The 14,018-nt window shown below is 41.1% G+C and overlaps 1 protein-coding gene across 1 annotated transcript in view; it reads left to right on the top strand.

Annotated features, from left to right (window-relative positions):
* Positions 1 to 13,109, top strand: part of DOCK11 (dedicator of cytokinesis 11) — a 73,303-nt gene extending 60,194 nt beyond the window's left edge. Inside the window, exons 42-53 of the mRNA XM_088538473.1 lie at positions 507 to 620; positions 2,207 to 2,422; positions 2,502 to 2,559; positions 4,009 to 4,115; positions 4,969 to 5,091; positions 6,040 to 6,153; positions 7,921 to 8,067; positions 8,924 to 9,134; positions 9,507 to 9,697; positions 10,304 to 10,404; positions 11,015 to 11,153; positions 12,970 to 13,109. Of these exons, the coding sequence (XP_088394599.1) occupies positions 507 to 620; positions 2,207 to 2,422; positions 2,502 to 2,559; positions 4,009 to 4,115; positions 4,969 to 5,091; positions 6,040 to 6,153; positions 7,921 to 8,067; positions 8,924 to 9,134; positions 9,507 to 9,697; positions 10,304 to 10,404; positions 11,015 to 11,153; positions 12,970 to 13,092 (1,644 nt within the window). The 3' untranslated portion in view covers positions 13,093 to 13,109. The remainder of the gene's footprint in view (positions 1 to 506; positions 621 to 2,206; positions 2,423 to 2,501; positions 2,560 to 4,008; positions 4,116 to 4,968; positions 5,092 to 6,039; positions 6,154 to 7,920; positions 8,068 to 8,923; positions 9,135 to 9,506; positions 9,698 to 10,303; positions 10,405 to 11,014; positions 11,154 to 12,969) is intronic.
* The last annotated feature ends 909 nt before the right edge of the window (positions 13,110 to 14,018 follow it).

The following is a 14,018-nucleotide window of genomic DNA, read 5'->3' as shown; positions in this document are numbered from 1 at the left end:
TGCTTAATTTCTCTTTCACTGATTGGCCCAGTCAGACTCCAAGCTTTTGATTTTTTGGAATCATGGTTAAAAGACACATCACTGCCCTGGAGGCGGACTGGGATGGGGTTGGAAGGACAGCAGGAAGAGTTGCCTTTGGCTCAGGAGGAGGAATTGTTTTTCTGGAGCTGCTTTTGTGGTGTTGCTTTTTTTGAGGCAAATTAGATATCTAGATGGGCAGATGAACACCCTTTGGGTTGTAATAAGTCACAGAAGAAAAGTGATGTACTAATTACTTCATTAGGGTTAGTATTAAGAACATTTTATCACGGATCATGTGAGCTTGCTGTTCAGCAAGTACTCTGGAGACTATTTGTCCCTGGGAGATGTGACAGGGAAGCCACAACAACCATCGCTTACACTGTGGGAAAGACGTGATCTTTTTGTATAAACATCTTATATAACTGTGACAGTAAAACACCTCTACAAGGATTTGTTTAAATAAAACCCTTGCTCTTTCCCAACAGATAATAATTGCAGTGAGCCAGTTAATAGCCGATGTGGCACTCAGTGGTGGGACAAGGTTTCAGGACTCCTTGCTCATCATTAACAACTTTGCCAACAGCGACAGACCTATGAAGGTAAGTTGAGGAAAATAAATCATGTCATGGGCTATCAGCTACTGGGGGTGAGAGTGGGGAAGCACTCAAGGAAATGGTGTTTAAGGGTAAAGCTAATGAATGGAATTGTATGATTTATAAGTTCCTACTGGGCTCTGTTTGCTCAGTAAACAAAGATTATGCCAACAGCAATATGGCCAGCTGCATAGAAGATCGTGTTCCATCCATCAGGCTTAAAGCCAAAAGGAGGTAGCGCTGTAATTCAGTTTGTGCTTTGCTCAGCACGTTGCTTTCAAGATTATCCAAAGAGCTTTCCAAGAACCTACAGCATTGAGAGGGATGATGAGGAAGGCCCTGGCATTTCTACTGCCTAGAAGTATCGATTAGCTGGAAGCAAAATCAACTAGTTGATTTTCAGCAATATGGAGAAAGCCCCCTCTCCCAGGGATTAGTGGTTGTGATGTGTTTTTACTTTGCTCTCCCTATTCCTTTGGGAAACAACTATCTACCTTAAGTATTAAAATGAACGGCTTCTACCCAACCCACTGAACAATACACACTTGCTACAGCCTGCTCCGTTGTGCACCCTATAACTACAGATTTAAGACAGAAAAAAGTGGAAAGTATTTTACAGTGGTGTCATCATCCTGTGAACTAAAGGTGAAATGAGAACCACAGTTAGGGCTTGAGTTGTGATATAATAAAATTATACTTAGGATATACCCTACAAAGACCTCGTTTCTCTTCTGTGCAGAGATGATTATTTAAACGGGTTTCATGGAGCTACACTTTACTGCTTTCTGCTAAAGCGGGGTTGTAGAGATGATGAAGTCAGGCTCCGAAGTCACAGGATAGGAGGCAATAGGCACAAGTTGCTGCATGGGGAATTCCATGGAGAAAAAACATTCTTCCCCAAGAGACTGGTGTAGCCCTAGAGCAGGGCTCTGAAATGAGGTGGGATCTGTGTCCTTAGAAGTTATCAGAGCCTGGCTGCACGCGCCCTACTCAGCCTGCTTTATCTTCACCCTGCTCCGAGGAGGGGTCTGACTACAGTCTGCAATTCTGTGATGAACTGTTTTTTTCCACTTTCCCTATTTTACGTTCCTACGGTGAGAAGCTCTACAGATACAGCTCTTTGGTTCTGTAGGAAGTCAAGAGTGACCACATCAGAGACTTAACAAGCCGGTGGTTAAATGAACTGAAAGCTAGTTCAGGAATGGTTTAAAGCCCCTTTCCGTGACGTTCACATGCTTGGAGCAGTTTCATCTCGCTCTCACACCAACTCAGCAGGTTACCAAGGTACCTGCCTCAAGCCAGCATAGGAATAACCAGCCTGACACCCTGTGCGTGACCAGGAGAGATCAGCCCGAAAATCAATAGGATTTGCATACCCAGAGTAAAATGCATGTCATTGCATATGCAATGCTCTACCTTCTACACAGAGTGAGTTCAAAAAGTAAAAGCTGCAGTTATCTCCAGTGCTTTGCATTTTCAGGTCGTTAGTAAGTGGAATATTGGCTCAAAGGGTAAGGATGGACTATCTTTGCCAAAGGCTGGAACACCTTCTATGTCTGTGTCTGCTTTTAACTAGCTTTGTTTTGTGTCAGGCAACTGCTTTTCCTTCCGAAGTCAAAGATTTGACAAAGAGAATCCGTACAGTGCTCATGGCTACTGCCCAAATGAAAGAACACGAAAAGGACCCAGAAATGCTGATAGACCTACAGTACAGTCTAGCAAAATCTTATGCAAGCACTCCAGAGCTCCGCAAAACTTGGCTGGACAGCATGGCAAAGATTCATGTGAAAAATGGAGACTTTTCAGAGGTAATTGTGTAATTAAAGCCACGGTGTACAAAAAGACAGATGTACAGATGACATTTAATTTTCCCTTTGTACTTTCCAGGCAGCCATGTGTTATGTTCACGTAGCAGCCCTCGTTGCAGAGTTTCTTCACAGGAAAAGTAAGTGCTTGCTGCTAGAGAGGCACAAAGGCAGTGTCGTGACTTTGCCCTTGGGTTTTGTGGGGATCAGAATCTTTTTGGTAATTTGGTAAGATTTGGTAAATGATTATTTGTAGAGCATTTTTAAACAAGCTAAAAAGGAAATAATAATAATGCACCATGGGCTGACAAAGGCAAAAGATGGGGATTTTTTTAAAGAAATTAATCCGGATTTTCAAGCAAGGGCATTTACTAGGCTGATCGGTTCTACTTAGATAATCACAATGACATTTTGCTGAGTAAAATAAGAACGGATGCAGCTCAGTTCAAGTGTTCGCATGTATTCGCTTTAGGAAACGTGCTCAGAAGGGGAAACAATTGTTAAAAACTGACTCTCAGTATATTCATCACACTAGAAGTATCGCTATAGGTACACAAAACTATAGTTGGATTTCAGTCAAAAAATGAGGTTGTACCCTAACTATACAAATAGGTAATGACCCACCAGAGGGGGGGGAAAAAAAAAGGGGTTGTGGTTTAATGCAAAACAGGAAGTAAAGGCAGACTGTTCCACTCTAAAGTAGCACCGTTTTGCAGATTTTCTTTTAAATATCTATTTAACAGTTGATATATTTACCCCATTTCTTATTTCTATGGGTGAAGTATGGCTGAAATGGCATAACATTTAAAAGGTAGCAGAAAGTTAAGGGCCTGCAAAAGCTGATAACATACATTCCCTTTGACAGGAAGGTCTCTGAGTGTCCTGCTCAGGGGACTTGAAGTCTCTCCAAATTATGTATTGTGTGTTAACCAAGTGGGAAAATCATAACTTCTTTTTGATATGTATACTAATTTTTTGATAGGTATGTTACATAGTTAGAGAGCAGAGGGGATTGAAAGCTAGTTATTCTTTATTTATACATTGGAAGCTGCTGACCAAAACCAGCTTTAAAACAAGAACTTAGAAGAGGAACAAGTCCAAAGGGATATAGAGAGAATGCAATGAGCTATCTCCATTACTGACACTCTTTACACATATGTAGGCCAAATTACTCAAAGCTGAGAGTGCATAAAGAAATGTGCCTTCTTGTAGTTGACAGCCTGTTCTCTTACCACCCAGCTTTCCAGCATCTGGTAATAGATTTTTCTCAGATCTTCTGTTCAGAAATGTACTCTTGTCTTGCCCAACTCAGTGAGTTGCAGCCCATTAGGTTGATTAAAGGTGACCACCACACAGCGTGCTGAAAGATCTGTTGCCCTTCATGCTGGTGACATACTAGGAGTGACTGCCGTGAAGAATGGCCAAGGGGGTTCTGCTGTGTTGTCATGTGGCAAATCAGTGGCAAAAATGGGAATCAGGTCTCCTGCTGCTTGTAGGATCTCCCTACCAGCTAGACTGCTTGGCTGGCTCTTGAAGTGTGATGCATTTGAGATATATTCTGTAAAGTGATTTGCTTTTGTCCTCCACAGAACTCTTCTCCAGTGGGTGCTCTGCCTTCAGGAAAATCACTCCCAACATAGATGAAGAAGGTGCAATGAAAGAAGATGGGGGGATGATGGATGTACATTACAGTGAGGTGAGGTGCTGTAATGCAGACCTGTAGGTTTAAGATTTGATAGGATTTAGCTTTGGATCTTTTTGTGTGTGAGCTGTAATAAATTATAGCCGTGCACTGGCACTTGGAAGGAAAAGTATTCTGTAACAATTTCACAAGAGGAAAGGTTGTTTAAGGATTTTAGGGGTAAAGTTCTGGTCAGTAAAACTGGTACAAGCTGTTGGTTCCTTTGAAAGACTTCTCTAATACTAAGACTGAAAAGGCTGCACCACAAACTTTGCCTGCCACGTTATGCAAATGCAAATTCTGCTGGCCAAGGGCACTGCAGCACCAAATTTTCAAGGAGGAGCAGAACGTGAGTCAAATACAGTCCTGCCCTGACAAAGGGACACACACATCGGCAGAACATTCCAGAAAACATAATAGGGAATCAGGACAGTGGAGAGCAATCCTTCTGTGAGGCCTCACAATTAATTCTGCATCTCTGTGCATCAGTGTTAGGTGGGCCACGTGGCTGAGCAAGGTGGCCCTGCAACCTCACGGCTAGATTGTCTTTTCATCAAGGCTAGGTTTGAGGATCTTCAGCAGCACATGTCCTCGCCACTGCACACATTTCTTACACATTTCTTACCTGTGTAAGTACATCGGGAGGTAGCTAAATAAACATACTTGCCCATGGTTTATTAAAAATGAAATTTGTTTAAAATAATTCAGCTCTTTCCCTTTTGAAATTTAAAATACCTCTGAAAAGGCCAGGAACACACAGATTTTAAACGTCTGGAGTTGTGGGAACATGTTCTGAAATGTGTTGAACTATGTGAAGCTTCCAACTTTGACTTTATTATTAACACCACCAATTTGGTTGCTGTCATAGGAAGTGCTAGTGGAGCTGCTGGAGCAATGTATAGATGGCCTGTGGAAGGCAGAGCGTTATGAAACAATTTCTGAAGTTTCCAAATTGATCATTCCTATCTATGAAAAGCGGCGTGAATTTGAGGTAGGCATTTTTGTACAGCTCAAGTAATTTCCTAGATGGCTAAAAAAGCTTCTTGTTTTTTTCTTATTTCAGAAATTATGAGTTAATGGCTTGATGTCAGTAAAGCACTGTGTGTCATTACTATGTGTCCAGCAATAATCTGGAATGTAATCATTAAAGTTAAAGCATTTCCAGATCGAGAAGGTTCCTATTAGGTAGTAATTCCCTCTCCCCAATATACTACTGTCCTCCTACATCCCGTGCCCTTATCAAAGCCACTGATTCTTTATGTCATTTAATGCGTAAAGACTTCAGACCTTTAAGGTTAAAAAAGAGTAAGATCTGCTCAAATAGAGGACTAAATCTGCAGATAATTCAGCAGCAAGTGTTGGAGGAAGGAAGTTGTCACCAGCCCATCCTCCTCTTTGCACTTCCCATCCCCTGCTATGATCCTCACTCCAGAGCAGGTGTTGCTGGACTGCAGACTAGTGCTTCACTTTCCCTCCTCTCCCATATCCCCTTCCACACAAGGACAACGTCCAACTGTATAACTGAAGCTAGGAAAAGCCTTGATCTATTTTGATATCATTACGCTGTTTTCAATCAGAAAAGATTTTTTGGCTATAATAGTGCAAACTGTTCTACTCTTAAAGGCTTAGTCTAGGAGCATGCTGAGACTCCAGGTTTACCGCAATTTTCAGTTTCTTCTTATCTCAGTTTTCAGTTTATTATCAGTTCTTATCTCTAAGGTTAGCGGCTTTATTTGAAATCAGTGGCACCTCTCAGACCGGAAACTAAGCATGTGTTTAAAAATGAGGTTTTTTCCAAAGGAAAAATGAGCCTCTCGAAAAATTCTAGTCCAAAGTCCCCATAGGATTGGATTCAGATATCTCAGTAGCTTCCAGTGTTTTATGTATAATTTCCTGCTTGTGTAATTCTGTTTTAATGATGTCAAGGTTTGATTTCCAGAAACTTACTCAGCTGTACAGAACACTTCATGGAGCCTATGCGAAGATACTGGAGGTAATGCACTCAAGGAAGAGGCTGCTTGGAACCTTCTTCAGAGTGGCCTTTTATGGACAAGTAAGTGTATAAAGCAGCTTGCCAGTTTACCACTCACCTGGCCCAGAAAGCTGCTCTTCTGTGAGGCTTTGCAGCTGAAAAGCCTGCTACCTACTTGGGGTGCAGCCACGGGAGTGTGTACATAACCATTTTAATATGACATTCTTGAGGCCAGTGTTTCTCTGCCTTTCTAGGAGTGCTTCATTATTGTTAAGCTTGTGATCTGCCGATAGGATTTTCACAAAGCAGCTCAGCAGTTAGGAAATGGCTTAGAAGGTTCAGAAAACCACATTCTGTGCAATCATTATTATAATTTACACAAATCCATTTAGTATGTAGTATATAACTGATAATACCACAGTATATAGTATATAACTAGTATTAGTAACAGATATTTTAATTTACAGAAAATTGCTGCTGTTTTACAGACATCAGCAGATTAAAATGGTTACGTGAGAAACAGGGAGCATAACATATGTAGTGCAGTGTCAGTTACAAGTTTGTAGGGTTAGGTGGTATTTTTTGTTAGACTAGCTGAAGTCATTGGAAAAAAGAAATGGAAAAGATTTGGGCTTGGAGTTCCAAGGAGTATGTGCTTATCAGACCTCTTAGAGTATTCTGTGCCTAAAAGCAGCTGCCTTTCTTCCAGCTTTATCAATTGGTCCAATAAAATGTGTCATCTCCCACATTCCATGTGTTTTCTTCTGCTTGTGAACCCCTAATGCTGGGGGAGATGCAGAAGTGCTCTTTAGAAAATGTTGTGTAAATGATAATAGCCCTGTCTTTCCTGGTCCTCTCCTCTAGACGAGGTGATGTATACCCCTGAAACTAGCCTGGACACAAGAATACCACCACTGTTACACATATAACATATCTGAGCACAAGCTTTTGCTACAGCAGTATAAGTTTTATTTTTGGCCTTGTCTTATCTTCATCTTTGGTTATTTACAAGGCAAATAAGGTTAACGACAGATAAAAAGAAACAGCTGCTAGAGTTTAGTTTGCTGCTCCTCCAGTTAAGCTACATAAAGTAGTATCCTGATGACCAATATTTGATCCAGTTTTTTTGTTTTAAAGCTTTGCCAGCTTTATTTGTCAACAATAGAGAGATAGTTTTAATATTCTGTCACAACTTCTAGCTGGAATAACTGGCCAAAGCCTGAAGCCTTCAGGTTGTTCCCATTACAGGGAGGATTGACAATGCAGGCAGATGCTGTTGGTGTCATTTTGTCTCTATTTACAACATCTGCACTAAGTTCCACTTCTCTCAGTGCAAGAGGAATCAAACTAGAAGCAGCACGTTTCATTCTTGATTGCTTCAAGTCCCTTTCAGCCTACACAAAATATTCTCTAGATTCTTCATGTGTCTCTGCTCTCAGGCTTCATTCAATTTTTGTGTCTTTCTACTCCTTCTCTGTTTTTATTTTTGTGGGGTTCTTTTCTCCTGCTTGCCCCTCTCTGCACTCCCTAAAAGAAAACCTTTGGCCAAACTCCCCTTCCCCATTGTTTAGATTTCCCATCAGTGCTATTCAAGCCTTTCTGTTCAGCAATGGCATGCTTGCGTTGCTTAAGGAAGGAACTTCATTTTTATACAGTTTTTGAAGGAACCTGTTAAACAAACCACATTCAATGACACTTTATGCAAGACACAATCATATAAACCTTCTTGCTAGAATAAACTTGTTTTCAAAGTAGAAAATCTAAAATAACGTTTCCCAAGTGAAGAAACCCATTTGTTTCTTACTTTGTTTTTTGTGTGTGTTTTTGTGTGTGTGAAATTAATGCTAGACATTCTTTGAAGAAGAAGATGGGAAGGAATACATCTATAAAGAACCCAAGCTGACGGGCCTCTCGGAAATCTCCTTCAGACTTCTTAAGCTTTATGGAGAAAAGTTTGGATCAGAGACTGTAAAGATTATCCAGGATTCTAACAAGGTAGCATTAAACCAAATAAACATGCTATTAGCAGTGAACATCAGAGCTTTAAATTAGACTATCTGGCTCCCAGGTGGGAATAAATGAACTGGGAATTACAAATTGGAAACTTGCAACCCACGTCTCAGCCTTGTTGTCAGGAGGAGTTAGGACCCAGCCCAAAGGAGCAAATGGTTGGAAACAGGGTTACTCATTGCTTTGTCAGTGCATATCTAAGAGGAAATCCTTTTCACCCTCCTGCTCATTCCCCCTCTTTATGGTGCAGTTTGGGGGATTCCCTGGAAACAGATCCCTCTTGTGTAACTCTTCCTGCGTGGGCTGCCTGCTTCCTACCCATCTAAAACCTGCTGTTATTCTGCTGAATAAGGAGCCCAGAACAGCCGTAGCTCCCTGTGCTTCCTCAGGGCACAGGTCTGCACCTCCTTGGGCTGCAACTGTGGGTTACTCCAGACACTGCTGGAGATCCCAGATTTTGCTTTGTGCCAGCCTGCAGCATTGCATGCCACGGCACAGTACTGCATACACACTAGCTCGTGGTTGTGTTGGGATTAACTAGGTCAGGCATGTGCAGCGCTGATTGATACGGTGATACGATTATCTGTTCCAGATGTGCCTTGTTTGGCAACAGGTGAGGTATTTCTCATCCCAGACCTCCATATATCTCATGCATCTGCCAGCTGATGGCCTTAGCACCTTGCCATCGCAGCTGGGGTCAAAGGAAGAGTTTTGTCTATCATTTACTTGAAAGCAGCAGGGATTTGCATCAGATCCCAGCAGATGAATTAACTAAATTAACTGATTATCTGTGATGTTCGTAGCCTTTGGCCTTCTAGTAAGCAATCCTCTTATCTCACAGGTAAATGTTAAAGACCTTGATCCTAAGTATGCTCATATTCAAGTGACCTATGTGAAGCCCTACTTTGATGACAAAGAAATTTCTGAAAGAAAGACTGAATTTGAAAGAAACCACAATATCAATAGATTTGTGTTCGAAACTCCTTATACTTTATCTGGAAAAAAGCATGGCAGTGTGGAAGAACAGTGTAAAAAAAGGACTGTTCTAACTAGTAAGTATGAGCATCTAAATGTGGGACAGAAGGTATCAGGACCTCTTTTTAGAGTGTTTTAGTACATTGAAATACCCAAAACAAGTCAGAAATTCAGTTTTAGTCAGAACTGTGATGAATTATTCTCACTTTTGGGAGGAGGTTGGGGGAAGGTTATCCTTATATTTCTGTGCGCAAATGTTGACAAATGAGTAAGTAATGCTGTTAGATTAGAGTCTTGTTTCAGGATTTCTTGTGCGCTGAGTAAAACTCAGAGGGCAAGGATTTGCCTGTATATATATATATATATATATATTTTTTTTTGCTATGAAGAATAGTCCCATTTCTTGAAAGGCTTTTCAACCTATGAACTTCATTTGCTGTTTCTGCTAGCCTCGAACTCCTTTCCGTATGTAAAGAAGAGAATTCCAGTCAATTATGAACATCAGGTTAATTTAAAACCAATTGATGTCGCTACTGACGAGATAAAAGACAAGACAGCAGAGCTGCAAAAACTCTGCGCTGCCGGTGATGTCGATATGATCCAGCTGCAGCTCAAGTTGCAGGGCTGTGTTTCTGTGCAGGTAAGACCTGAGCTCCGTTCAAGGTTACGTTTCTATGCACATCTCGGAGTGAGTCATCCCCAGGCAATGCAGCACATTTACCTTTCAGAAATGATTAACTGCCTTGCTTGCAGCACTGCAGCCATGATCTCGCCTTCAAAACTGCACCTGCTGCGTGCGGTTGTACCTGAGCAGGTGGCTCATGGCAGCGAGTGTTTTCTCCGGTTGTATTTGCAATGCCAAGTACAAATGTATCTCCACGTTAGTTTGCAGTGGGTGGTGCTGAAATATTTTTAATTCTTGAAGATTGTACTGCAAACCTATAGCCATTTTGTGAACCTGGTTTCTCTAAGCATGTGACTTTAAGACTGCATTGCTCTCTAAACAGAAATAAGAAAAAAGTATGAGGAAATAGACTACTTTTTTTTTAATCTCCATCTGTCTTTAGGTTTAAAAAAAGATAGAAAAAGTAATACTCATGTTTAGAAACTTTAGCCGTCTCCTGTATAGTGCCAGGTTGGTGGTCTTCAAATAATGTTTTTCAATTATAACAAAATTATTATACTTTTATAACTGTTTCAGCAATTCAACTTAGGTTCAAGCTTAAATGACTGCTTTTGTTTTTAGGTTAATGCTGGTCCCTTGGCCTATGCTAGGGCTTTCCTAAGTGACAGCCAGTCCAGCAAATATCCTGCTAAGAAGGTGAATGAGTTAAAAGAAATGTTCAGGTAGGATTTCTAATGTAATAAAAACTAACCATAGGGTTAGCATATAGTGCTTGTTTTTTCTTACGTGTTTGCCTGCTCCTGAGATCAGGAGGTGCTGAATGCCCAAGTGTTTCTTGTTGTATAAGGAGTGCCCTGGCAGCTCCTGCTTGCCCTCAGGACAATGTGCTTCCCCAGCTGCCTTTCTAGAGCATGTCCTGGGCTTCCAGGATCAACCGGGCACCCACCAGCTCCCCCGTTGCTTTGCTGGGTGCCGGTGACTCCCGTTCACCCACCGGACGCTTGTTGGAAGGAGCAGACTGTTTTCCTTTAGCAAACCATATCTGTGACCTGCAAGCCATGTGTGGGGCCAGAGCAGGTGGGAAGGGTGACCCTGTGTCACACCGTGTCACCCTGCGGGTGTGCGTGTGCCTTTTTGCACTTATTGCCAGCCTGGGCTCGAAGGAAAGCCCATTCCTGCCCAGTGTTCCCTCTCCACCGCCTGCTCCATGGGGCCAGAGCTGCCCCCCAGGACCTGACTTGTCCCGAACCTTGGAGGAAAGGAGAGCTGAGGGTTTTCCCTGCCGGGCTGGTGTACAATGTAATGCCACAAGCTCATCGCTTTCACCTGCAGGAAGTTTATCCAAGCCTGCGGAATTGCCCTGGACCTCAATGAGCGGCTCATTAAGGAGGACCAGCTGGAGTACCACGAGGGCCTGAAGTCAAACTTTAGGGATATGGTGAAAGAGCTTTCTGACATCATCCACGAACAGGCACGTACCGCACACCCCTGGAGCTGCTTCTCCTCGTGCTCTTTGCAAAACGTAAAAACACCAGTCACTGAATGTGAAAAAGTAAATGATACCCGTGGTGACCTCCTAACAACCCAGTTCCTGTGGGTTGAAAGCCCCATCATGGTGTCACTGTACCGTGTGCTCCAGGGTGGAGTCCTCACAGGTCGTGTAACTGGTAGTTTCCTGCTTGCTGTGGCCACCAGAAACACTGTGCCATGTTTTGTCTCATGTTCTCTACGTGGTAAGAATCCCATGATAAATAACAGGTCAAAATTTGAGAGCAAAAGTTTGGTTTCCTTTGTTATATCCTGCCTAAGTTCCTTTTTTTGTTTGTCTCTGAAGGTTATTTACTTTGAATTTTGGCCTAAAGCCAACGTGCTGTTTATATGCACTGTTAAAGTATTTGTCCTAACTTAATTGACCCGTATTTTAAATGTTGAAAGGAATCAAATAGAGTGTTGGCACAGGTGAGTAGAATGTCATTTCAGGGAAACAAAGCACAGTCTCATGATGGTGATGAGTTTTGCTGTAGGAGTGTAATGGGGATAAGTGACTGTTCTATCTCCCTTTTGCTATGAGATTTCCCTGCTATTCTCTCCATACCACCATTTTCTTAGTAGCCCAACTACTCATTTTGCACATTCAGCTTTTTTTCCCACTTTTACGTTGACAAGTTCATTTCACTGCTGAGTTTGCTCAGAAATGTTCATAGGAATTTGCCACCTGCTTACTCTAAAATGTTTGCAAGTAAACCTCTCCAAGGCGTTTAATTTGCATGCAGCTGCTGGAACTTTTGTGGTTTCTGAATTCTTCATATTCAAAGTTAAAACAAATATCATGGTTTTGCATCTAAGCAATACAATAATTAAGATTATCTTAGAACAAAGAAGCATTATTAAAACACAGCTTTTTACCTATATATGTATTTTCAAATCCATTGCCTTGTTCTCTTTGGCTAATGGGCAAAATATTATTACAGCAACTGAAACATCAAAGTAAAATGCTCGCCAGGAATGGTACACTTTTCATTTTTTCTTAAGTATTTTGTGTGACATCTGGAGGCAGTGTAAAACATAGTATTTACAAAGATTGTTCTGCATGGTTGTGCATTGTTAAACACTTTGTCCCTTTGCAAAGTTCCTCAGTTAAACGTAGAAGGGAAATCAGATTCATTTAGGGTTCTCATTACAAATAATATACCTTTTTCTAAGTGTTTCCAGGGCCTCCAAAGCCATGCAGGCTGTACATCTATTTTGGCAGATGGGTAACTCACTGGATCAGCCTGTAACCTATCCAAAAAAAACCCAAAATGGTGAACTGCAGCTGAGTAAGTGCAGGAAATCTCAGAGTGACAGAATACTGGTGTCCAAAAACTGTTTACAATGGCCAGTGATCTCAGTTTCAGCAGTGTAAATGCAGATTAACTTGAGCCCATTGATGAAGGACAGGATAAAAAACAAATGCAGCAGCTACTTCGAGAGCAATTCTTAGAAGACTGTGTGGCAATTCTGTTATTGTTAGGCTATAAGAAGAAGTTGCCACACAGAGAGGATTGTTTCCTTCCTAAATTGGGTAGTCTTAACTGAAAACTATCTAGTGCTGTACAATAGAGTGTCTATATGCGTGCTACAGAAATTGCTGAATTACTGTTCTTTCTCATTTCTTTGTTATGCTGCCTTTGTGAAACAGCTTTGAAGACAAGGTCGGCTATCTCTTTTGCATGCCTTATTATAATCCAGCTTTTTAAAAATGAACTGGACTTTTACTGAATCTGTGGCTGTTTTGTTTTGTGTAGATGTACCACGAAGATACGATGCATTCGCCATGGATGCATGACTCCCTACATGTCTTCTGTGCAATCAGTGGAACATCTGGGGATGGAGGTTACTGTTCACTTAGACCCACTGCTGAAATATAAACATGCCAGTGATATTTTACAGCTTTCTCAGGAATACTTGGAACTGTGCAAAAGATGTTAAAAAAATCCATGATGAGCATTTTTCTTTTTCTAAAAGTTACCATGCTTTCAAACAGGGTGCTTGCTTATTTTGCTGAGCAACATTGAAAGTGCCTGGACATTGCACCACTGTGCTTGTTTTCTACATTTTGTTTGTTTGTTTTTGGTTAAATGTATAACAGTACATGGAAAGGCAGTTATCTAAGTATGTATTGAATTGCTAAACTATGAATTGAAATGGTAACGGTACCATGTAAAATTGTATAATGGAATATAATAAAATGTAAAACTACTTTGTACATAGAAGGAGCATAGAGTGTATAGAAATGAGCATGATACTATATTTGCTGCTAAAAGATTTCTTGGGCAGGGAACATGAAGAAGAAATTGTAGTCGCTGTAAGAGAGGCTCCTCTCTGGAAAGTGGCTTGGACTCCGTATGCCCCTTCTGCACTCATATAATGAGAGTAAACTCACCCTTGTCTAGAATAACAAAAAGCCAATTCAGAAATTATCATTTTCATACGTCCCTTGTACAGATAATTCTAAAGCAACATCCATGGTAGCTGAGCTTACTGTGCCTCTTGTCAGTTGTAGCTTATCTTGCATTTCTGCAGGACGTTTCTCACTTGATACTAATTTTATGCTTTACCATTCATGGCTTCACACAGATATGAACTGTTAGACTTACACATAAAGGTACAGAAATTGTTAGAAGTTACCTTAAAATGAACTGGGAATTATAAAGTGTTTTAATGCCTTCCAGAAACATTGTAATAATCAGCAAGATATGTTAAAAACAAAAACTGCAGTGCATTGAAATGAAATAACTCAGATTTGTTTTTTTTTTTAATTATTTATCACTCTGTGGCAAACATATACCCTGAT

Source organism: Tinamus guttatus, unplaced genomic scaffold (assembly GCF_059628265.1).
Source record: "Tinamus guttatus ecotype Peru unplaced genomic scaffold, ASM5962826v1 Tinamus_guttatus_pri_ptg001087l, whole genome shotgun sequence".
Classification (NCBI taxonomy): Eukaryota; Metazoa; Chordata; class Aves; order Tinamiformes; family Tinamidae; genus Tinamus; species Tinamus guttatus.
This window is presented reverse-complemented; position numbering and strand designations above follow the sequence as displayed.